At 42.0% G+C, this 26,638-nt stretch overlaps 1 protein-coding gene across 1 annotated transcript; it reads right to left on the bottom strand.

Annotated features, from left to right (window-relative positions):
- Window positions 1–5,683: 5,683 nt before the first annotated feature.
- LOC310660566 (sterile alpha motif domain-containing protein 9-like) lies at window positions 5,684–24,374 on the bottom strand. The gene is made up of 4 exons (XM_083405314.1): window positions 24,220–24,374; window positions 23,629–23,682; window positions 13,680–13,749; window positions 5,684–12,368 (listed from the first exon to the last, which is right to left on the bottom strand). Exons 3-4 carry the CDS (start codon window positions 13,691–13,693, stop codon window positions 7,556–7,558), a joined length of 4,827 nt encoding a protein of 1,608 aa, XP_083261440.1. The 5' UTR covers window positions 13,694–13,749; window positions 23,629–23,682; window positions 24,220–24,374; the 3' UTR covers window positions 5,684–7,555.
- Window positions 24,375–26,638: the final 2,264 nt, after the last annotated feature.

Below are 26,638 nucleotides of genomic sequence, written 5' to 3'. Positions count from 1 at the left end.
CCATGGGTGTATGGCATAACACAAACTTCTAAAAGAGAAGAAAAAGTGACAGGAACACAAAATGGTGTGTGCATCTCTCTCCCCCTCCCATCTTGTGCATTGTGATTTTCTTGAGGGAATCTTTTACCAATACCTTTTGCAGGTGTCATAAGAGGCTGTTATGGCCCCATGGGCACCAGGTTGGTGACGCTGGTCTCATATTTCCAGATGGTATTTAGGATCATCCTATATCCACTTAAGCTACTTTTTTTTAAAAAAAGAGGGGAAATGTGCTATAATTCTGCAAAGCATGAATACATACTTAGATTTCTTAACTATTAAGGCATGACTAATATGTGTTAAGTTATGCCAGGCATGCATTGCTAGATCAGATCAAGATCTACCAATCCAGCATTATTTGCAAAAAAAAAAAAATCTCCACAATCAGCTGACATTAGTTCTTCGCTAGAAATTGGCCAGCAAGCTAGTTGTTGACCACAGTCTCTGTTTTAATCATTCCCATTATAGGTGGCCTCAACTGGAATTTTACTTGTGTGGGTAGGTGGACATCTGCTGCCTTTAGAAAAATAAACCCCATGGAACAGAAAAATCCTACACAACCTGAGAAAGCAAGCCCAGCTCTCTGGGTAACCCCATTTTGCCTGGATGAGCCCTTTCGCTCATTATTCAAACCTTTCACAGGCTGCAAAATAGGCCAAATCACCTCTTGCCTCATGGGATGCCATAAAAATGATGCTTTGGGCCATAAAGTCTTGAGCAATGGTAAGTGGAGTACAACTAAGGAGCCTCCTGCTATGCCACCAACAACAGAATAAATCCTCCATGTTTCTTTAATACCTAGCCAATGAAAGAGGGGACACATGTCCCCACAGGATTGCCACACCTGCTGTATCTAGCAGTTTGGCACAGGAGGATCCTTGCAGTTTTAACAGTGTTACCACAGGAGGCAGCGAAGGGAGCAATGGCCACACAAGGTGGCTTTCATCATATAAATATATTAAACTGACATATATCTATATATTTAATCACCATAAAATTCATGGGGGGGGGGGTAAAAAGAATACCAGTATGCACACATACACTTGATCAAATGACCGAGAAGCAATACCAGTAAATACCAGAATACCAGTAAAATTACAGTACTTAGCCCGGGATAGTATGATGACAGGAAATGTAATCCTGTGTGTTGTGGGATGCCTATAATCTTATTCAGAAAAGAAAAAAAAATCCCCAAACCTGGGCTGGACACCATTATGAGCAAAAAGGCCAACTTGGTTGCTATCCTACAAAATAAATAGGCATTAAGTCAGGCTTCCTCAACCTCGGGCCTCCAGATGTTTTGAGACTACAATTCCCATCATCCCTGACCACTGGTCCTGCTAGCTAGGGATCATGGGAGTTGTAGGCGAAAAACATCCGGAGGGCTGAGGTTGAGGAAGCCTGCATTAAGTAATACAAGTCTGAGGAGAAGTGAAGCTGTTGTGTACCTCTGTTGCTTAAAATTCAGGAAGGAAATTTAGGAAGATCTCCTCAAAACCAGGATTTCTTAATTTCAACCAGTTGCACCTAACGAGTGGCAGTTTCCCCTCATAACCAGTGCTACAAACTTCCAACTCAGACCCAACCCTCCAGTGAGAAGCTCTCCAAAGATGTTTCTCCTGATATTCCCTCAGGCAAGGGTAAGTCCCTACAGCTGAGCCCAGCTGCATTCCTCTCATGGCTGAGATCGCTGGCAGTCCCACTAGTGAGGAAACACAGCTGTGGTAATTCCAGTCTTCAACAGAGAACATGTTAACCCTTGATTAGACTCAACACCTTGCCGAGGGGAAAAGGGACCCTTACTACTTGGCTTCTCAATAGTTTGACGCCTTGTATTTATTTGCTGAAGTATTTGCCTGTCTCTTCAGATTCCTGGTGAAAGCATGTTCTTCAAAAATAGCTCTAGGCCACATGTCTGCAACAGTTCCTTCCTGCAGCGGAACAGAGCTGCAAAAGAGGACAGATCGGCTGTACCTTTAATAGTTATGCAGAAGCTGGATTTTCTGCAGGTGTACTTACACCATTGCTAAAGGTACAGGAACCCTGTCCTCCTTGGCAGGCATCTACCCAGCCTGTTTAGCTGTGTCCTCCTTTGTTTTCTTGGGCTTCCTGCTGTCTACAGCCAGTGCCAGATTTACGTATAAGCTAAACAAGCTATAGCTTAGGGCCCCACTCTCTTGGGGTTCCCCAAAAATTTAAAGAAAAAACCTGGATGTAGATTTCCAAAATATAAGATAAAAAACAAGTAAAATAAAACCTACATACAGCAACCGTGTTTTGTGTTGCGTACGCACCTGTAATGTAAACAATGGGCCCCGCCTGCTGGCCTGTTCCCTAAAATATCACAATTACTTTGATAAAATACATCTTTTGTTATGTGCAAATGGCTTTAGATACCTATTAGGTCCATAAATTACCATATAGCATACATTCAACACAAAAAACAGTGGCAATTTGTTTTTAACAAAGGACAGCTGGACATATAAAGGGCCCCATTACCTTCAGTAGCTTAGGGCCTCATCAAGCCTAAATCTGGCCCTGGCTACAGCTGTAGATATTCAGTACAATAAGCCTACAGCTTACACACATGTAACTTGTGCACATTCAGCTTTATGTTCTTGGCAAAGAAATGAAAAGAAATTAAAAAGGGGTAGAAAAGAGTGGAGTTCTGGGGGGGGGGGGATGACTTTGGCAATCCCACCCGCCATTGCACCCAATGGGTTTTGACTATACACGGTTTTGGCTTTAGGCGCAATCCCTGGAACGTAACCCCAGTGTAAATTGTGGGCTTACTGTACGGTATGATGAATTGAAATCCCCAAGCCTCTCTGATCAGCACCACCTTGTGGTCCCTGGGCTTATTCACAGCAGAAGTTACTCTGAAGCAGGAACACGCTCTGTTTTTGTTTGTTATTTCTTCTGGAGTCTTCAAGTAGCTGATATATTACAGTTAAATGGCAGTACAGGATGGCCATGGTTGGCAACAGAGAATAATTTTACAGATTCAGCACTTTGCATTATCAAAAGCAAGCTGTTTTCTTTTGAATCAGTTTAACTTTCTTCTTTGAGTGGACATATATTCTTCTGTTCTGAGGTTATAAGATCCTCGACCTTTTCGTCGTGCAACTAGCATGAAAAGTCGTATGACTGAGAATGAGTGACAGGGCCTTCTCAGTGGTGGTGCTTCTTAGCCTTCCTTTTCTGTTCTCTTTCAGACGGAAACAGAATACATTTTTATTTAAGCACATCGATAATGCATAGTTCTACTGCAGTTGTAGCGATTTTAATTGCTGATTTTTGTGCTTTTAATTCTCTGTTTTCAATATTGTATGCTTATTCTTCAATAGTTTTATTTAAGCACTTTTCTTGGAGCCGCAAGCTCTCTTTAGACATTATAACCCAACCCCACAGTTAGCATTTTGTAAGGTTGAGCAGCGTTAAAACTGCACCCTGTCTCCATTGCCTTTTAGGACCTGGAGGGGAGAGCTGGAGCATTGTGGAGGCCCATTGGGCAGTTTAGAAATCGGAAAATTGGGAAATGGAGTTGGGAAAACCAGTTGATGAGGGAGGTTTGAGGAAGAGACATATGATAGCTGAGGCCAAATACCCAGTTATCCTATAATTCCTTGTTATTGAAGATTAGGAGGTTGCTGTTGACTGGGTTAGACTAAGAGGCTACTCTTTGTAAAGGTCTTCCCACAATAAGGTTGCACCATCATTTTTTGTTTGCTTGTTTGGTTTTTAACCAGATAAACTATCCAAGCAGCCAGAAGTACAACTGGAGGAGCTTTGGGGTTAGAGGCAGATTGTTCCCAACAGTTGGAGCATGCTATGAGTTATTTTGGCTGGGGTGGAGGTTTACAGAATTTGGCTTAAAGTAAAAGCCATTTAGAGGATTGTGTAAGGCTCTCGAGTCTTTAGAAACTGTCACCAGGCACATTTAAGACCCCAGTGTAAATATAATAATACCCTTTTAATAAACAATATTTGTTATTAGTTCATTCTGTGGCTAGTGTTGGTGTGTATATCCCACCTAAGTCTATCTCAAATCGAAGCTTCTAGAAGGCTTTAAGAAGGGAATAGTGCCATTGGAAACGGGTCACATTGAGGAGCTCTGAGTTATGTGGCAAGGAGTTACATAGTGCAAATACCTAAACTTGTTTTTATAAAAAGTGAGATGAGACAAGGGGAACCAATTTACCTATAGGTGGTAGTAGCAGAGGGATTTGTATTTCCCCATACTGTACACAGAAATTGAGAGATGTTAAGGGATGAAGAAAGATGCCCTGTTTCCCCTCCCCAAACAAAGTATTTGAACTATATGCTTAATTTACTGCAGCCTGTTTTGTTACTGAAGATTCATTGACCCTTGCTCATTAGATTATGATGATACACATCTATTTTAGAATGCATTTACATTAGAATATAAAACACTAAGTCCAGCAAATGGCTTTATGCAGGTTTAGTCTGGATGACCCTTGAGGTTATGATTCTATGAAGACATATATGAACATGGTTAACAAGAAAGAAAAGTGACTGAAATATTAAAAATGCCATAAATAATAGTGTAATACTGACACCTACAGGATAGGTGTCATTACCTAGGTGTTTGCTGCATTGGACAGAGTGGCGGTCTAAACCTATACACGTTTATTCACCAATATTAAGTCGTCCGCAAAGGCTTTTAGTTTGAAGGACCTTTCCCCCAGCAATATCCCTTTAATTTCTTCTTCCCTTCTTATTTCCGAATTTAGTATTTCTAGTATTAGAATAAATAATAGAGGAGAGAGGGGCAGCTTTGCCTCGTTCCTTCTTCTATAGAGAAATGAATTGTTTTTTCATTGTTTATTATTAAGCTGGCTTTTTGTTTTTCATAAATGGTTTTTATACCCCTGGCATAGCATTCTCCCATTTCAGATAAGTTGATAACTTTTTAAAGGAATTTCCAATATAGATTATTTGATAACCTATACGCATTTATTCAGATGCTTGCCTTACTATAAGCAGTGGATTTACATACAGCCCCCCCCCCCCATATGTGAAACACTGAAGCCTTAGATGGCAAAAGCTGCCCAAAGAGGCCAAATCTATTTTGGAGGAGCAACATTTTCTGCCAGAATAAGAGATCCGAGCAGTGTCAGGATTAATACAAGTGAGCTTTAGTCCTCATATTAATTCAGTTTGCAATATATACAGGTATGTCTATCAATCTGTGATTGGGTTTATATATGAAAAGGCGTTAAAAAAAAACAGGGCAGGGGGGCAAATGGTGGAGAAGAATGTGACTTGCAAGCAAATGTTGCAATGTGTTCAAAAATTCCAGCCACTCCATTCCATTCCATTCTCTCTTCCCTCTGGTTTCTTCCAGTATTCAGTCACAAGTTAAATTCTGTGTCCATTGACCATGCTCAGTCCTCACTGGGCTGTTTTGTGCCTCTTCTTAAGGTTCGCCTGCACCCAAAAGATTTTTGTACTACTTTTACATGCCTCTTATGTGTGAATGGTGCTGTTTTGGCTACATGAGGATCAGCACTTAGATAATGAGTTTGCTAACAGTATGGTATATGGGCTAATTAGAGATGGACAATTCTCAATTTTGTTTCCTCTCAGTTTCTAATTTTTCTAGTCTTAAATTCACTCCACATTTCTGCATCAGCTTGTGAATTTTTTTAATGCAAATTCATCTGAATTTTAGTGCCAATTTCTCCCAATATACACATTTTGGTATGCAGTTTTGCATGATGTCGACATTTTTAAAAGCAATTTCCCCAGTATAATGCATTTGATATGTTATTTTCACACTTTCCCCGATATGCACATTTATGAACATTATTTGGCAGAAGAACTGCAGCACAAAATTCAGAGAAGTACGAATTACAAATGACAACTATGTTTCAGTTCATGTATGGTTTTGGAAACTACAAATTAGATAGGTTCACATTAAAATCCTAACCATATTGAATTTCTCCCATTCTCCTATGGCTGGTACAGCTCTGCCATTCAGCTCATACCAATTTAGGATTTATCCTCATCCCTTAATCATCCCTATCAAATACCTTTCCATTTTCCTTTGGTAATATCCAAGGAAATATATTCTATGACATTCTTGGTCAGCTGAACCAGTGCTGAACTTCTCTTTGTTGTCCTGGGACACTCCATTCTATCATAGGCTTTCCGTGCTCACGGTTCAGGTGAGCCCCAAATATTTCATTAATCCAGCAGATTATAATATAAAAATCAGACCACCAAGATCAAATTCTTATTTTATATAGATAGATAGATAGATAGATAGATAGATGATAGATAGATATAATACTATTGATGAATGGAATGTTATTACAACAAAAGAGAACAAAATTTAAATGCTATTTACCCTTTTTTCCCTCTGCTTCCTCTTTGAAAGTAAACTAAGTAGGTACCAACCAACAATAAAATTAATAATTAAAAAAGTGAACAGAAAAGCAGAAAATATAAGAAGCAAGCAGATAAATAGCATAGCCAAACAGAAAAAGAAAAGCTGTTCTGAATATACATGCACTGGATTGTGTTGTAAATTAGCTGCATTTAAATCAGGGGGACTTAAATCATGACTAAGTTTGGATCCAATACAATAGAGAGGAACACAGCAAAGCGGGGGAAATAACAGACTTACAAAATGAAGTACAAGACAGAAATTAACTAAGCTGACCGCAGAAGTCTCTTATGTCGACTCAGTCAGGGTTGGTTTTGTGAAAAATATACTTTGTCTTTGCAATGGGACACGTGACATACAAGATGCTTAAAGCAAAGATAATGAAATTGCCATCTGCTGTGCAACAGGTTGTGGTATAATCAAATCATATTATATTCATGAATTGGTTATTTGGACTGGCAGAAGGGAATATCCAATTATTAGTTAGCAAAATCTACCAGCCCAGTTAGCAGTCGACTCCTCCCTCTTCCTCTGCAAAGATAAACCAAAACGACCTTTATTAGAAAAATATTTTTGCCTATGTATGTCTATGGCAGGGATGGGGAACCTGTGGCCCTCTAGATATTGTTGGACTCCAATTCCCATCAACTCCAGCCAGCATGGTAAATTGCCAGGGATGATAGGGGCTGTAGTCTAACAACATCTGTAGGGCCAAAGGTGCCTCATCCCTGGCCTTTATGCTTAAAGCTCAATCATTCTAATATAAAGCTTCTATTGCCCAAGGAAGTGACACTGGCTCAGCTATTGACCCATCTGGCTGTACTACAGATTGAGGAGACATCCTTGCCCTTCAGGGCAAAGAGGGGGGGAAACGGTTGTATCTACAGCCAGCTACAATCAAATATATCCATTGAAATTATTAACTTGGGGTCATCAAGTTCAATGAGTCTGCTCTGAGTAAAATTTAGTTGGATACAGCCAAATATATTCAATTACTATATCTGGTGTTAGGATAAAATGGCACGTGTCTCTTGCTGCTATAGACAAAGAAGAGGTCAAATTAAATTTACAGTACTGTACAACGGAATGTATTTTCAAAGGGGGTTAAATAATTTCTATGTCACAGGCTATCAAGCCTCCAATGGAAAACCCCAAGTAAAACGATACTCTTTCTACACTCCGACCACTCTTCAGCTGGCCTAAGAAAACAGGCCGTGCTGGTATTCTGATGTCTTCATCAATACCGTAATCGACATAGACGATATTATCTTCAGCCTTCCCATTCAGCCGAAGCAAAAGATGTTTGGCGTCCTCTGTTTTCCATATCTCTCCACTCTGCCACAGGCAACTCAGCTCATCATTCATCTTTTGCCTTGACTTGCCCCTATTCTTAGCCATAACAGACTGATCAATTTTTCCTTTGTGAATAAATTTGCTCAGGTTGCTTCCTTTTCCAAGGTAGAAAAATGCTATAGGTTGTTTGGAACGGCACATTTGCCAGTACTGCCCATTAAATGCCTTCTTCAGAGAATTGAGGTATTTTCCCATTTGATTGGAATCTTTATCGAATTGCTTTTGCTTTTCAGGCCAGAATAATAAAGAAGCCAAGAAGTATGGTTCTGGGAATCGATAATCTAGACCTACTGACTGTAAAATTGTTTTAAGCTGTTCTTTCAGTTCTACAAAAGATGGTACCATCTTGGATTTTGGATTGAGGCAATGGAGAACAATGTTGGCCAAAATAGAATTCAGTTTGTACCTCTGCAAAGATTTGCTAGAGCTCTGATCAAGCAAAAGTGTATACTGTTTCACTATGTCCTCAATTTTGCTTATAGCATTTTCATGATTGCTGAGATGTTCCAAAATTCCAGAAAACTTGTCAGCTTTGGAAGCTTCTAAACTCTTTCTATAATTTTCCACCTGCAAAGATGAACTCAGTTTTGAGTTCATTAGCCAGTCTGAATCAGAGTAGCAAAATGTTTCTGCATATTTTTTGAAAAATTCTTGAACCTTTCTCCGTATTTTGAGCTCCACGATTTCTTTTTCTGGATTTTTTGGCTTCAAAAAAACAAAGTAGTTCTCAAAAAAATCAAATGCTTTTTTCAAATTTGTGTGCAGATTACTTAGATAACTAGCATATTCTTCCAGTGTCAATCTGTATTCTTCATTCTCTGTATCACCTGGGACTTTTGGAATAGCCCCATTTCCTGACAAAAACTGTATTATGTGTTTTCTAGAGAGTTCGTCTTTTATGTTGAACAGAGGTATGGATTCAATCATTTCTATAGCATATAGACCAGTTTCTATTTCTCCAAGGTAACCAGATGTATTATATGTTTCATATCTTCTCTTGTATTTTATACTCTGAAAACATTCTTTTTCACTGTCTTTATTTTCTGTTTGTTCTTGAGATTCTTTAAATGCCTCTGAGGCACACTTTGCAAGATTCAACAAACGTTTCAGAATTTCAACAGTTATAGATTTCTCTGCATTTTCTTCTAGGCAATGCTTTATTTCACTTTTATAAACTTGACCCAAAGTGTCTGATATATATGAGTTGTTAGGGGCACCTTTTTTAGCTTTTCTAGCCCACTCTAGTGCACGATTAAAGTTTTTCTCCTTGATGTAGAAATGCCTTGCTAAGGCTTGGCTGATAAATACATTTTGACTAAATCTGTCGGTTGCCTCAGTCAACACCTTTTCAACTTCAACACTCCTCTCTTCTTTTTGAATTGCTTCGATTAATGGAGAAAACAAAGTGTCTGCGTCATCTCCATGTTCCTTTCGGTGCCTTATAAGCAGCATGCTTTGAACATCCTGCTGAAGTTTGTCTCTCCCTATGCCCATGTCATAAAATAAATTCTCTCTTAACAACAAGAGTGTAATCTTACTTTTTGTTAGTTTGTAAGTTTGTTTAAATTCCTCTAAGCATTGTCCAGCAATCAATGAATGACTAATACGTACCCCTTTGTATCGCCCACGTTCTTGCACTTCAGTCTGTATTATAATGTTGGAGCAGTTTCCCATCTTGACATCCAGGTTTTCTGTACCCCAGTAAGCCCTTTTAGTACTTATTCCCAAAAATTCCTCACATTGTGATACTGAAATTGTGGACTCAGTGACGTAAGAATTTAACAGTGCCAGAAAGGAAATAAGTTGAGCTTGCTTACTGCTAACATCCAAACCTTTTAGAGTGTTCTTAACTACATTCTCTATGTACTGCTGGTCAAAATTTCTTTTCATAATCATAAATGAGTAAAAATCTTCAGGATGATCATACTGCTCTTCAATTTCTTTCAGTTTTTCCTCAAAGGCCCTTTGTTCTTTCGGACTTAGTTTCTGTTTCAGTGCAATACTGTTCAAGCTGTTGCTTTTTGAGCTTTCCCCAGGATTCTGGGATCTCATGCAATTTAAGATTATAACTATAGGATTTTCATATTGAATACCCTTTTCTGCTATGATAGACTGCATAGCATGCTGTAGAAGGTAAACATTTTCTTGCTCTTCAAAGTCATCTACAAGTAGCAGTACTGGCAAATAATCAAACTTGTTTGATGTCCCATATGTAAGTAATGTGGTCAATTGTGTTGCAATTTCTGCAAAATCAACTGTTTTATTTTTCAGAACGGCACATCTAAATTTCTTTCTCAGTTCCCAGAGAATATGCATGGCTAAAGTAGTACCACCACAACCCGGATGATGATAAAGGTTGATAATTTTTGTGGGAGACTGTTTAGGAGACTGAGATCCTCTTTCAATCAGATCTTCAAGCGTTTCATATGCATCCCGTTTAATAAAAGGTAAACAGTAGTTTTCAGAGGAGAAATAGAAATTCCACCAAGACACTTTCCCACCACGATAAAAATGCTCTTCTTGGGATTTTTTAAATTCATAAAATTTTTCTTTGTTTTTCTCAATTTCTGTGTCCTTGCATTCATTTTCACATAGTATTTCCAGTGCAGCCATAAAGTCTTCTTCTTTCTTTGAGAGAATTGTAAAGGAACCCCCCTTTGATGGCAAAAGTCTCTGAGAAGTTTGGGTCACTGATTTTAGTTTTTGGATAGTACCATTCACCATTGGTAGGCTCAATTGAGATATGCACCTATCTGCTAGTGTGTCTGATTCAATAAATCTGGCTCTCAGGAGATCTCTCCAGCAAGGGTATGTTTGTGCCCCAATACATATACACAGCATATCATCAAGTCCTTTAAGTTCTTGATAAAAAGCACAGAAAGCTTCTATCATGGGATCACCTGGATCTTCCACTTTTGACAGCATGAGAAACACCACCAAAAATTTTCCTCTTTGCATTATATCTGGATGGGATAGAAATGAGATCAGTTTCCTCACCTCAGCTGCCTTCTGCTGCTGCCAGAGTCCAGGACTCAAGGGTTGATATGCTTCACTGTTCAAGTCTGACCTACCGTTGCAGAAAATCCAACTTGGCTGCTGATAGAGATTAAGTTCTTCAATTGTTTCAAAAGTTGAATTCCCAGGCTTCTGGTACTGCTTTGGAAAATGAAGGTTTGCAGCTCTATCTTCTCTGAATGCTTTGACGACACCATTGCTTGCTGATTCCGGGTCAAACTCTAGAACAGCAAATAACTTTATTTCCTGCAAGAAGTTTATATGCTGTGTCTGATCTGGATGACATTTGTTTGTGACTAAAATATACCAGTCATAATGGGAGTTATCTAGCAAGTCCCTGTTGCCTGTGAGTAAGCTCACCAGCTTACGACCTTCCCCATCTACATTCCTCCTTTTTTCTCCATGTTTTTCCTCAGCTTCTTTTCTGTCCTCTGCTAATTTCTCCAGTTTGGCCAAAAATGATTTATGTTCCGTTTTATCATTAGATTTTAAGAGGTTTTTGGAAGATGCACCATCTCTTATAAACAAACATGGATCCCATTTTTTAGTCTTAAAACTGTAGTTGTTAGTAGGGAAATATGTAGATAGGCAACTAGAGTACTTTGGAACCACATCAACTTCAATAACAAATGTTTCTGATGGGATGCTGTTTTGTTGCAATACTTCCACAAATCTAGGTTCCCTAATGCAATCTTTTGCAACACCAGTGATAGTATCTCCAAAGTATTTGTTTATTAACTCAAAATAGCTAATATATTTCTCTTTATTTTGAACTTTTACTCCAATAATTTCTCCATGTGGCTTGTCCTGGACTCCCAAGTGGATAGTACCATTGGTGCGAGAGTTCATGCATGCTGCAGCAAATCTGAACACCTCATTGCAAAATTTCATCTTCATATCCTCCTCTGTTGCATTTTCTGTATTTGTAAAGAGTTTAAATTCATGGACTGGATCAATAAGATTGAGGGGACCTGTTTCAGGTATATGAAGGACATAATGTTGAATATAACGATGGCTAATGTGAAACTCATCAAAAGGGTAGGGAAGACAAGTTTGTCTAGTTGGAAGCTGGTTATTTCCATTTCCTTGGCGAGCCATATCTTTTCTTGTTTCTTCAAGTACAGATTCTGGTGGCTCAGTGGATTTAGATCTTGCAAACGCTGGTGAGGCATCAGCACCGGCTGAATTCCCTTTGCCATTTTCTTTCATTGCACCTGCATCTTCACTTTTAATTGAAGAGTCCGTATTAAAAGGCCTTGCGCTACATTCTTGCCCAGAAGAATTGCTAGAGCTTTCACCTGGAACATCCTTTTTCCCCAGTGCGTGCATTATTTGGCAAGCTGGGCCATGGGTTATACCCATTTCTGTGAGGTCTTGCTTGGTTAAAAGCTTCAAAATGGCACCTGTCACATCTTGATGAAGAAGGATGTCGCCATGTTTCTCCTCAAGCTTAAGTTCATTTGTCACCCATTGTTTTACGTGTTCCTTAGTCCAGTCCTCAATTATTTCAGGCAATTCTAGCTGGTTGCTTTTCTTGATGTTTTTAGCCCTTTTAAGAAAAAAATAAGCAATACACCGTGTTAATGAAAACAAACCTTTTCTTTTTACACTACATTCAACATTTTGCAAACACCCCTTCATCTGCATCAGTGTTATTTAACTTTGATTCTCTTTATGTGAATGGACTATACCGCCCATCATCCTGTTGGGGATGAATAGAGTTGTCCAATCTTTGGGGACCCAAGGTCAAAGAACACTGTTCTACATAATCCTCTCCTATGTCTTGCACCACACATCTAAAAAGATTTAAATAGATAGGCTACTATTTAGTGGGAAGGAACTTTACTTTTTGGAGATCAGACTCAGATTTTTCAGTGAAATTAATTTGAAAGCCCTGATGTTTAAATCTCATTATAACAAAGGGTTGCCATATTTCAAAAAGTGGAAATCCGGACACAAAAGTTGTTGAGCAAAGTTTATGAGTTATGTCCAGGAAATTTCAGACATATGGCAAAGCCTCTCCTCCTTCCAGAGGGGAGAGATTGTGAGCGGGAGACGATTCCCACGTCACGCAGGGGGAATTCTGCCCCCTGCCCTCTCATCATCACTGGCGTGCCACGCCTCCCAGGTGGGCATCCAATTGGGTGCCACCGTGGGGGGCGTGGTTTAGCTGCTCAAATGTGGCCACGCCAGTTCTACCTGACATTGCGCTTCAGATTTTCCATGAGTCACCCACCCACCACTCCCTTTAGGGCGTAGCTTCTTGCTCGACCTTGCTATGGACCCATGGTTGGTTGTCCAGGGGGCCTGGTAGGAGTTTTTTCCAATTGGCAAATTGGCACCGGCCTCTTGGTTTTTTCCGCCTACCTTGTACCAATCGTCACAACTTTCTTGGTATTTGGCGGTTAGGCATTGGAATGTGTTGTTGGTGTATGGAAGAGCAAGGTGTGGCCATCGCCTACCGCTTCACTTATGGGTATTCCGTTAAAGGAATCCGGCGGTCGTGGATCCTGTCCGATGCCCTGTGTGGCGGGGGGCCATGGCACAACCCTCAGTAACAACAGGGGAGAGCTTATAGTTGTATTTGCATCAACAGGCTCCCCCTACTGGTGGTTAACCCCTCATCAGACTCACCCCTCTCCAAGTGGGTGGAGTCAAATTTGCTGTGGTCCAATGCCTAAGCCAATACCTTCTCACATGCTGTAATCAATAAAGTTGTGGCCTTTTCTTGCCCATTAATCTTATATACTGTGCCCACGTGTCTTCATTCCCCCAAAGCGGGGATCAGGTCCTCGAATCACAACCCTATATAACCTCCCAAATCACTTGCTATATTTTTGTTCATTTTAATTCAGCTTACCTTTTCTTCCCCATATTCGAGTTCTTCTGTCAGTGTGCTGTCTAGTTGGTCTTCCTTATTAAAATGACATCTGAAACCCAGAAAACCAAAACCAAGAAACATTTACTCATTTTCAAATAGCATGGCTGCTGCATAATTTAATTAAGGAGAAATAATACAAGATATAGAAGATAATCAAGCCCTTACTTTATTTGGCTTAGGAATATGTCCATCCACCTCCACGTTAGTTAAAAATAAAAAAAAACTTCCTATGTTTACATGGGCCTTCCACTGATTTGTCATTTACCACTAATGGAATGTTAGTGAAAAAAGGTGAGATGTGAGAAAATAATGAATCGAAAATAATGAATCAGAAGGCAGGAAAATGTAGAGATCTAGAGGAATCAAAAATACTGCATCTCATGGTTAGAAGTCACTTGCTTTCTTTTGCTTAATTTTATTTTTGCTGAACTCCATTTCCCCCCAATATATTTTTTTTGGTCCAAGTCCTTTGGAGCCCAGTTTGCCTTTTTGCCTTTGTTTTAGAGAAGGGATTGTTAGGATATTTCCGTTCCACCTTAAATGGGAGCAGGCTTTGTGAGTCACAGAGTCTGCGTATTTCCTGTTCACAGGAAGTTTATGTTTTCTATTGCTTTCGTTTCTGTCTGTGCCGGAGACACTGAAGCAGGCAGTCATGTTTTCTCTTTCTTCTGACCAACGCTGAATAAAGTTGTAAATATGCTCTCCTGCGTGCATCTTTTGCTGTGTGCATTATCTGCTGATAGAGCGTGCATCAGCTCTGGAATGTGGCAAGCTATTTCTGGAGCTCGTGTCGCTAATTGCTGATACCAGGTGTCTACAGGAGATCGATGGACGTCCGGAGACGACGTGGAGTCATGATGGACTTTGTCTCCCTGGCAGTATCCCAACAACAGGTTATGGGCTCAGATTCACGGCACTTACAGGAGAGTAAGACTGCGACAGATTGCTGAGGTATGTGTGGAAAAGTCAAGGCTTTTCGTTGCCGCGGCAAAGTCTCTTTGAACTCCGGCAGACTAATTGGCCTGGGGAGTCGAGCCAAGCAGGCTTCAAGATTTATGAGTAGCCAAGATAAGAAGTCTCTGAAGTGAATAAGGCTCACGGCTCAAGTAAAGAGCTGGAATGGAGTTTTTCCAAGCTTCTGAAGCTGCTGAGTGCCCAAAGTTAAATCGGCACAATTATGAGACCTGGGCTGTGTGGTGTGAGAGTTTACTACAACAGTTTGGCGTGTGGCATACTGTGTGTGAAGCCCCTCCAGTTCCTCTGACAGATAGATGGAGGGCCCAAGATTCAAGGGCCATAGACGTAATAGTCTTATCCATCTCTCTGGAGGAAATTAAAACGCTAGCTGGCAACACGACTGCACGTCAGATGTGGAATGCTTTGAAGATAGCCCATCTGCCAGTCATCCCAGCCCAGAGTTTGACTGCATCAGAGGTCCTGGCTGTTTCCCAGAATGCGAGTGAATGCAGGTATACCGAGGGCACCGATTGCAAGCTGCAGGGGGAGCTGACTGTGATGTCATCCCAGGCAGCATTCCAGCCTCCAGGGGGAGCCAAGGAGTCGGCAGCTGAGAGCTCTGTTTCTCGTGAGAACCAAGGTCATCGCCTTTGCAGAGGCCGGAAGGCCAGAGGTAAACAGAGACAGATGCCTGCAGATGGCCCGAAGCAGAAGGGGGGTGAAGAGCCCACGCCAGTGGAAAACAAGGCTTTGTTTGCTGGCACAGCTTCACCAAAGGCTAAAGGCAAGTCTGATGGCCAGGAGCAGGGGGGCAAGCAGCAAAAGTCCAAGCCGGTGGAAAACAAGGTTTTGCTTGCTGCAAAAGCTGCTCCAAAGGCCAAGGCCAGATTTATTGTAGATTCTGGATGCACCCGCCATTTGGCAAAAGACCGGCATCTCTTTATCTCCTTCAAACCTCAAGATGGTGAGATCCACCTGGCTGACGGAAAGACGTTACGAATTGCAGGAGAATGGACTGTGAAACTGGTGAGTCTGCATACTACCATCAAAGATGTACTTTATGCTCCAGGTGCTGCAGACAATTTGCTCAGTGTCCCACAACTGACTGGGCGTGGCTTTGAGATTTCCTTCAAGAGGAGCATCTGTGTCATCAGGAAAGGCAAAGAGGACATTTTGCATGCAAAGTTTATAGATGGTTTGTTCTGTTTAACTTATGATGACAATGGTGCTGTTGTGTCTAATGTTGATTCTGGTTGTGTTGCACAAACTAACAAAGTTCTTCATGCAGGATGCATTCACGAGGCATATTGAAGATTTTGTTACATGTCTTGGCAGGCGCTGGCCAAGATGCCTGGATTGGTTGAGGGTTTGAACATCAAACCCTGTAAGTTTCACATGAAATGTGTATCTTGTGCAGAGAACAAGGTGAAGGTTGCTCCAAAAGGCAAGGAGTCTAGCAGGCAGGCTTCCAAACCCTACCAGCTAGTCCACGCAGACCTGGTTGGTCCACTTGCGCCCTCTTTGGGTGGAGCAAGGTACTTCATGGTTCTAATTGATTCTTTTTCCAGGTACATTCATGTGTTTATGCTCGAGCAGAAATTGCAAGCGTTTCCTAGGTTCAAGGCATTCTGTGCTTGGTCGGAGAATGTTCACAGTAAACGTATCGGCTGTCTCTTTACTGATCGAGGCGGGGAATTCACTTCTCAGCAGTTTGAAGCTTTTCTGACTGAGAAGGGAATCCAGCATGGCTTGTCAATGCCTAGATCGCATGGATGAATGGACTTGTGGAGCGAGCAAATCAAACGTTGCTGCAAGGACTGAAAACATTGTTGCATGATGCCAATCTCCCTGATAAGTATTGGGGGGACGCTCTGTCGACTTTTGTTTACACTTATAATCGCAGATTGTCATCACCTATCAGTTGTACTCCCTATGAGAAGATGTTTGGTAAGAAACCTTGTGTCAAGCACATGAGAATCTTTGGTTCTGACATGTGGGTACACACCCCACAGAGCAACAAGCTTGGGAAGCGTGGGGCACATGGTTTGTTCATGGGGTATGAAAAAGGAGCATACAGGGTATGGATGACTGACTCTAAGTCCGTTAAGTTCACAAAGAGTGTTGAGTACAATCCTAAGTGGGGGGAAAATGTGGGAATTTTCCAGAGTTACCCAGAGGAGGATGAAGGTGATGTGAAAAAAGCAAATGATGTTGAGGCAGAAGAGGAAGCTGAGGATGATGATGATGATCAGAGTTCGGATTCCAGTTCAGTGGGCAGCGCTGCTGCTGGTGTCAGCGACAGTGATGACACAGCAGACTACAAGAGCGCAAAAGCCTCAGCCAGACCATCTGATGCATCTGACAATGAACTGGAAGAACCACTATTCACCATTGGTCATTTTTCTCCTAAGAAGGAGGAGATGAGTCCAGAAGACTTGCGTCTAGTACGCAGATCTGAAAGGGCGACCAAAGGCAGACCTCCAAAGAGATTTGCTGATGAGTTTGCTAAGACAGCAACTGCTGTTCTTAGTAGCTCAGAGAAGGTGTGGGAACCTTCAAGCTTCAAAGAGGTTCAGGAGTTAACCTCTAAAGATGCTGAGCCTTGGCTTAATGCCATGAAGGCTGAAGTTGATTCCTTGAATAGGAACCAAACTTGGGAGCTGGTACCGGTAGTCCCAGGAATGAGACTGGTTGGCAGCAAGTGGGTCTTCAAGGCCAAGACAGACCAGAATGGCAAGGTTGTCAGACACAAAGCCAGATTGGTTGCCAGAGGTTTTTCACAGGTACCAGGACAGCATTACCACGAGACCTACTCACCCACTGTCAAGTATGAGAGCATTCAGCTGATGCTCAAGATTGCTGCGGAGGAGAAACTGCATGTTTCCCATCATGACATTAATACAGCTTTTTTGTACGGGGTTTTGGGGGAGGAGCTGTTTATGCTGCCACCTGATGGAATGCGGATACAGAAGGGAATGGTCTGTAAACTGCGAAAATCCTTATATGGTCTCAAGCAGAGTGCCAGGTGTTGGAACACAAAACTCACTGAGACCAGGGTAAAGCTGATCCATGTGTGTTTGTCAAGGAGGAAGGGCAAAACAAACTGTATTGTTTATGTTTTGTTGATGATCTTCTGATGTTTTGGAAGAATCAGGCTTTGTACCAAAGCACCCTAGCTCTGCTGAAGGAGCACTTTGACATGAAGGATCTTGGTGAGGTATCCAACTATCTTTCTCTGCAGGTGGAGAGGGACCAAGCAGGTAATTTTCTGATACACCAAACACAGAAAATTGCTGATGTATTAACCAGGTTGAATTTGGTTGATGCAAACCCAGCAGACACACCGATGGTGACAGGTTACCAGGTAGATAGTACTGCTGAAGCGTTTTCTGACACTACGCTGTACAGATGCATTCTAGGCAAGTTGAATTTCATTGCTAGATGCTCAAGACCTGACATAGCTGTAAGCACTAACCTGATTAGCAGACAAGCTAATAATCCTACTGTTCAGGATTGGAAAACTCTGAAGCGCAAAGCCTGCTATTTGAAAGGGACTATGCACTACAGGCTGAGGTTCACCAGTCAGAAGACTGGAGGTCTTGAAATCTTTGCAGATGCAAGTTTTGGAAGTGACACCACGGATGGTACAAGCACATGTACAACCACTGTCTGTTTGACTGGTTGTGCAAAAAGCAGACGACAGTGAGCCTAAGTTCCTGGGAAGCAGAACTCAATGCTCTGTCATTTTCACTCATGGATTGTGAATGGTTGATGCAACTGTTTAAGGACATCAGAGTTTCTGTGAAATGTCCTATACAAGTGTATCAAGACAATAAATCCTGTTTGGCTTTGCTGAACTCAGAGAGTTGCAAGCAAAGAACCAAGTACTTGCAGATTAAGCTACATCGTGCAAGAGAGTGTATTCAGAAAGGACTCATTCAGGTGTCCTACATGCCAGGAAATTAAATTCCTGCTGATCTGTTGTCTAAGGTTGTTAACAGAGAACAACTTAAGGTTTATGTACAGAGGTTGCAATTGGGTTGACTACAGGTTACACGGAAAGGGGGAGGATGTTAGGATATTTCCGTTCCACCTTAAATGGGAGCAGGCTTTGTGAGTCACAGAGTCTGCGTATTTCCTGTTCACAGGAAGTTTATGTTTTCTATTGCTTTCATTTCTGTCTGTGCCGGAGACACTGAAGCAGGCAGTCATGTTTTCTCTTTCTTCTGACCAACGCTGAATAAAGTTGTAAATATGCTCTCCTGCGTGCATCTTTTGCTGTGTGCATTATCTGCTGATAGAGCGTGCATCAGCTCTGGAATGTGGCAAGCTATTTCTGGAGCTCGTGTCGCTAATTGCTGATACTGCGTGTCTACGGGAGATCGATGGATGTCTGGAGACGACGTGGAGTCATGATGGACTTTGTCTCCCTGGCAGGGATTTCTTGCTTTGAGCATATTTCACCCTCAGATTTGTTCTTAGCCATTTTCTCTGAGTCAGCCTTTTAAGGCCAGATATTTGACTCATTCTGTGCTATAAATCAATTCATTTTTATTTTACATTCTGTTTATTCCCTTGCACAGCTTAGACCTTTCCAATTTTAAACATTTCCCCTCAATTTTTACCTGAAATGATTTCCCATTTGGACCGTTCTGGGTCCCCTATACACTAGATCACAGGTTCTCAACCTTTTTCTTTTTTTTTTTACTCCATGGCTCCCTTGAGCAACTACATTTTTTCTATGGTTCCCCTGTGGAATACTTGGTAAAAACTTGTGTTGTTTCATCATTTAGCGGTTTTGTCTATGATTTCTTTTCAAGGCTTAAAATTTAAGCAGTAGACTCATTTATTGCCCTACTAAATGTTGCTTTTGTAAGTTGGCGGAAAATGAAAACAAATTTTCATAATAATAATAATAATAATAATAATATAATTTGGAAAAAATATACCAAATATAATTCACTATTTTGCAACAGCCAACATACTTTACAATTCTTAATCTAAATTTGGTCATTCTCGCAACCATCTTGTGATGGTTTGGAGCAGGGACAGTGGAGAGTGGACTTGCTGCAGACTGCTCAGTCAGTTTCATGAAATTTGATTCTAGGAGTCTTGTATTCAGACTACACATTGCCCACTTCCCTATACCATACTGTGACCTAGAGCACAGATTGCAACCACTATGGCGTGCCGATCGGAAGAAGCGCAGTTTGAATCCCCATGATGGAGTGAGCTCCCTTTGCTCTGTCCCAGCTCCTGCCAACCTAGCAGTTCGAAAGCATGCCAGTGCAAGTAGATAAATAGGTACTGCTTCAGCGGGAAGGTAAACGGCGTTTCCGTGCACTCTGGTTTCCATCACGGTGTTCCGTTGTGCCAGAAGCAGTTTAGTCATGCTGGCCACATGACCCGGAAAGCTGTCTGTGGACAAATACCGGCTCCCTCAGCCTGAAAGTGAAATGAGTGCCGCATCCCCATGGTCACCTTTGACTGGACTTAACCATCCAGGGGTCCTTTACCTTTTACATTTTTACTTTGGAGAAGATGCCAAACAGGCTTCCAATGGAGTCCAAAACAAAATGCTAGAAAATCACTCTCACTCTCTCCTCCCTCCCCCCCCCTTTTTTGTTTTTTTAATGTGAACCACCGTCTCGGTTGTCATTTTTGGGCATTATATCTGCAAAGATGGAAATAATTTCCTCCCCAGAAATCCTGCAGCAATTTCCAATCAGAAAAGTGCACTTTGAAAAGCGGAAAATCATCTCAAACCAAAGGGATGCTTTTGCATTCTCCCCTCCCTCACTGATTGCTCTCAAAATTGTGGGGCGCAGCCTGGGCCCCTTAGAGTTGGTGCCTATACACCAACCCTAAACTCTCCCAGGCAACTTCCAACTTGAGCACGATCTACCCGCATGTGACCACACAGACATGCGGTGCCTGGCACTGGCAGAGGAACGGGGGTGCAGAGGGAGTGGACTGCCCCTGACACCACTATTCCAGTTGGGTGCCATCACAGCGCCCCCCGACATGCACCGCATGCTGGGCACCACAGATAGTGTGTCACGCCCAGAGAACGTGCGCCATGCCCTTGCAGGTGGCGTGCCATGCCCCAGGGCACGCGTTGCACCCCAGGGCACCCCAGCCATGCCCTTGCCTGCTCTCCACCTCTGGTAGTGGAGCATGCAGCTTCGCCACTGGTGCCCGGAACCTGGAAGTGGGGAGCGCCCTGGAGAGCCCTAGTGGCTTGCGAGAAGACCCTCCCCAGAGGCTGAAGAGGATGTCCTCTCATAAGCCACTAGAGCTCTCCAGCTTGATCCTGACATGTACATTTCACTGTGGGGCTTGGAATGTGACCCCTGCATAAGTTGCCTCTAGTAGCCTTTTTTGATCTGACCACAAATCCATGTCTCCCTCTCCCAGTATTTTGCTTCCAGTGCAGGGCAGTTACATAGGTTTATCTCCGGGGAGCTGGGATCTAAGGCATCAGCCATGGCCTACTGGTTGAGGACCACTGCACTAGATGATAAAATTGTAGATCCTAGGTTCCATCTTTCTCAGTTTCTCCCATTAGTCTGCAGAAACCATAGTTCCTCAGATTCCTGCTTAGATTGGTAGCTACAACCTCCCACCCCAATGTTTAAGCTATAAGACTGGGAATTCAGAAAGCTTTTAACGAGGTGGAATTTTTGGGAATATATAATTTAGGGCTTAGTAAGATACATTTGCTTTGGGTAGCTGTTCAGCTATTTATTTTTATTTTCCAGTATTTCAATTATTGCAGAGTTTACATTTCCATCATTTCTGTGCATTTTAATAATAATAATAATAATAATAATAATAATAATAATAATAATAATAATAATATAATGGTTGATCTGACGCAAGTGCTTTGTGGGATGGAGGGGAGCTGCTATACTAGTCTTCCAACAGATGGGTTGCTATTGCATATGAGGAAGGGAGGAGGGTGAGGTGGCAAGGAGGGCGATGCAGTGCAAATGAACTGGCAGAAGCACTAGTCTGGCCCTGCTGGTGCATTTGCACTTGCATGTGTCTCAGCCCATTCTGACATTCATTCACACGTTCATCTGGCATATTGTGTTCCGCTGCAATTAATCTATTTTGCACAAGTCTTTCTTCCTCTGCTATGTGGAAATGTAATCTCTAATGTGGAAATACACACCTCATACTTCACAATAGACATGCATATCTTAGCCATCTATGGATATTTACAAATCGGCTGCCTTGCCTGCATGATCTCTTTCAACGTTAACAAATTTCCAGAGGAGCAATTCTGTTATTCTGTGGCAAAACGAACCAGGTGCCTTGCAGCACCTTAACAACAAAGTTGATGAAGTAGCTAACAAGTAATCACAAAGCTGCTATGGCTAAAATTCAAAGTGTTTCTAGTCAGCACCTTAGTTCTCGAATGAAATCCGTTCCTGAAGTCCGTTCAACTTCCAAAATCTTTTGAAAACCAAGGTGCGGCTTCTGATTGCTTGCAGGAGCTTCCTGCACTCAAGCGGAAGCCGTGGAAGCAGGGTCAGATATGTGGGTTCCCAAGAATGTTCACAAACCGGAACACTCACTTCTGGGTTTGCGGTGTTCAGGAGCCAAACGTTTGAGTTGCAAGGCTTTTGACAACCAAGGTACAACTGTACTCTTAGGGTGCAATCCTAAACCCACTGACGTACAGTGGTACCTCTGGATACGAACGGGATCCGTTCCGGAGCACCGTTCACATCCAGACCAGAATGCAACCCGCGTCTGTGCATCTGTGTGTGCACAGATCACGATTCGCCGCTTCCGCGCATGCACGTGATGTCATTTTGAGCGTCTGCACATGCGGTGAAACCCGGAAGTAACCCGTTCCGTTACTTCTGGGTCACCGCGGAGCACAACCCGAAAACGCTCAACCTGAAGCTATTTCAACCCGAGGCATGACTATATGTCTAACTTTTTCAATAACAGTTAGAAAATCTGACACATCGGACTGTATGATGTCACATCCTTTAAACTTTTGTGGTGGGAGAAAGAACTTCTTACGTTGCTATTGTGAATAACAGTTACAGAATACATCGCACCAAGCATTCACATGGTCCTCCAAAGCTTTTAAAGAGTAAGTAAAAGAGAGGGAGAGAAAATGGTTGATAAAGTGCTCATTTGTTTCCCAGTTTAAGGACCTTCACTGGGTTGCTGAAGGTTGAGTTTTGGTCTGACCAACAAGCTATGTTTGCTCTGGGTGTGTGTGCACACCACAGCAAAGCTGTTTTGTTTAAGTGCATTAAGGTGCACCATGCCTATCGAAAACTCTCAGCTTCTCATACTAATATGTGTGGATTGGCTACATCCCCAAAATAGACCGATATTGGACATTAGTATTCAGAGATCCTGACTAAAAAGGTTCAAATCTCACATAACTCCAGTCTCTCACTCTCACATACATCTCTCTGCCTCTCTCTGCCCCATTACAGGCAAAATAAGTCGCTGCTATTCTCCCTCCAACTTGGCTGCCAGCCTGACACCCATTGCCGCCAATGAAGTTTTTCGCCTTGGTGGTGAGTTGGTGATCCCTGCCTCATGAAGTTCTGGGTGACTTGGGTCAATTGGCCAGTTACAATACATAGCACCTAACCAGATATGTACACCATAGACATAGCAGTTAGAATGGTGGACTGGGACAGAGGAGACCCAGATTCAAATCCCCACTCAGCTACGAATCTCACTAGGTGATTTTGAGTCAGTCACTACCTCAGAGCCTGACCCACCTCACAGGGCTGTTGTGAATAAAAAATATGGGGGGGCAGGGGCAGGGGAAACAATGTATGGATTTGTAATAGATCCTATTAAAAACACATTTCCATCCATTAATAAATATTAATTGTGACTGCAAGGCTTACATGGGAGAAAACTGAACTTCATAGAACTTACTTCTGAGTAGACATACATATAATTGCACTCAAAGATTAATGCTTACCGTTATCTTGACGTGCTCAGGCTTTCCAACTATTTTAATTGAAGAGCTGCAGTTCTGGGAAACGAAACAAAAACGAAAGCATTTATGGGTGTGACACTTTCCGTATGTTTTTCACCAATTTAGTTTATCTTTTTTTTTTTTTTTACTTTGTTTTGCACTGCTCAGACAATTCCTTATTTAAAAAGTGAAACGGGTGTTTTAAAAATACTTGGAAACTACTTAATTAATTTTCGAAAGGGGAGAAAAATGCAGGCAGCTATCTGGCTCTATTACAGAGGGAGAAAACAATTTTTTAAATCCAGTTACTTGAATACTTAATACTTTTTCTGAACCCCAAAGTTTTCAGTTTGGTTTCTTAGAACTAATTTAATAAAAGTTAGACCTAATACTGAGTTGCTGCAATAAGTATTTATCCTATAAAACACAATTATCCTATAAAAGAACTCTTTCACAGCACTTACACAAAGACAGTACGATGCCCCATAAATTTATTTCCACAAAGGATACAATCATTTTAATATCACTTTTCACTGGCTTTTCAGGAAGTACAGTATATATTATCAGTCTTCATCTCTATAGTAAATCACTTACCAAGATAGTTATGCAGACTCCATGTCACAAATGCCGGATAAATATATTTTGTTCAGTCAGAGAAACCCAAACATCTCTGTTCTTGCTTCTTCTGTTAGTTGCTTTTTCTGTTAGTTGCAAGAGACAAGCACATCTACAAAATCACTTTGCAAGGGACAAAGAAGCAGGTTTTTTTGCCAGCTCCTGTCACATGATCTGCAAGTAGCAACGAGGCAAGTTGGCTTAAAAAAAAAACAAAAAAACCACTTCCTCAACCATTGCTATTCAATGAGTAATATGTAACACCCATTGAAAACATCACATAAGTACCAGATAATTTTACTGACTAATCTTTGAAAGCTTCTGATATGGGGTATGTGTTTATATCTCTGAAATCAATATAATGTTAGGGATACATGTATGAACTTTTATGGCTCAAGCTCATCCACTTTCTAAGACCATGCAGGCACAATAAGGGATCAAGATACCACATCTATGTCAAGAGCTTTTCGGATGCAGATAGAAATTTATATTTATTTATTTTATCATTTTAGATAATCTAAGGATGAGAGAATCTCTCACCTTCAGTTTATTTTCTCATTCCCCCCATCTTAAGATCAGTTCCCCACATTTCCACATAAGCTTTTGTATTTACTTATTTTTTAAAGTCATTTTGAAAATTCATCAGAATTTCTCTTAATGTGCATGTTTGTGTGCAATTTTGCCTAATATATACATTTTTGCAAAGCATTTTCCCCAATATAACATGTCTGTATGTTATCAGTGCCTAGGGCTTGCCGATCGAAAGGTTGGCGGTTCGAATCCCTGCTGCGGGGTGCGCTCCCGTTGCTCGGTCCCAGTGCCTGCCAACCTAGCAGTTCGAAAGCACCTCAGGGTGCAAGTAGATAAATAGGGACCGCTTACTGGCAGGAAGGTAAACGGCGTTTCCGTGTGCGGCTCTGGCTCGCCAGATGCAGCTTTGTCATGCTGGCCACGTGACCCGGAAGTGTCTCCGGACAGCGCTGGCCCCCGGCCTCTTAAGTGAGATGGGCGCACAACCCTAGAGTCTGTCAAGACTGGCCCGTACGGGCAGGGGTACCTTTACCTTTTTATGTTATTTTTGCTAATAGATGCATTTTTATGCACAGCTCACCAAATTATATTCTTTTTTGTACACATTGCTTGGCTGGAAAACTCCACTGCAAAATTCAGAGAAGAGTGAATTTCGAGGGTGCCTGTGTTTCAGTTTGTGTGTTGTTTTGGAAAGTGTGAACAAAGCAAATTCTCTTTTAAATGCAAACGTAATCAATTCCACCACCCATCCCTATTTATTACACAAACTTCTTGGGTGTTTTTCAACTAAAACCAAGCTCTCAAAGTGACTTTTGACAGTTTTTAAAAATCTGAATAAAACTACTATTAAATACAGCTCAAAGCAATAATGCAAGGCAAATTGTAAAATTAAACAGATTGAGGCGCAAATACACATGACTGATTGGCTGCGAAAAGCTTCTGCATGTAGGAGTCCTTTCCCCTGACCATGGAGTGAATGTCACAAAGGGTGTTGGGAAATTGGTGTTGGTTGTTGGGAAATTGGTGCTGCCCCATGCTCTCACTACCCTACATCTGAGAAAGTAGGAATACAGAGCAAAGTCACAAGGCTGGCTGGTGGCAATACCTCGGGTTGAAGTAGCTTCGGGTTGAGCGTTTTCCGGTTGTGCTCCGTGGCGACCCGGAAGTAACGGAACGGGTTACTTCCGGGTTTCGTCGCATGTGCAGATGCTCAAGCTTCCCTAAACAGGGCTGCCTTCAGATGTCTTCTAAAAGTTTGGTAGTTGGGTGCCACTACCGAGAAGGCCCTCTGCTTGGTTCCCTGTAACTTGGCTTCTCGTAGCAAGGGAACCACCAGAAGGCCCTCGGAGCTGGACCTCAGTGTCCGGGCTGAATGATGGGAGTGGAGACACTCCTTCAGGTATACTGGGCCGAGGCCGTTTAGAGCTTTAAAGGTCAGCGCCAACACTTTGAATTGTGCTCGGAAATGTACTGGGAGCCAGTGTAGGTCTTTCAAGACCGGTGTTATATGGTCTCAGCGGCCGCTCCCAGCCACCAGTCTAGCTGCTGTGTAGTGGGAGTCATCTAGTTCCTAAGGGGAAGGTGCCTGTGAGGGTCTGGGTTCTGGCCCTACAAAACCTGGTGTTTGGGGAGGATCCCTGGGGGCTACTGTCTCCAAGCATCAGAGGCAATGATCTCCCAGTCTTCAGCTCTGAGCCATGTACCTGACCTGCAGCCTCCAACTCCGTCAAGATTGCAGCTACCCCACCCCAGCATGTGCCACTTGTGGCAGCTGCCCACATTGCTTAGCAGTAGGGTTCATCTTCCAGATGCAATTTAATCCAGAATTGGACCCAACAGAGGCTTGACTTATACTCAGTGGATTGGT

This window comes from Podarcis tiliguerta, assembly GCF_965153285.1.
Source record: "Podarcis tiliguerta genome assembly, chromosome: 12".
Taxonomy (NCBI): Eukaryota; Metazoa; Chordata; class Lepidosauria; order Squamata; family Lacertidae; genus Podarcis; species Podarcis tiliguerta.
This window is presented reverse-complemented; position numbering and strand designations above follow the sequence as displayed.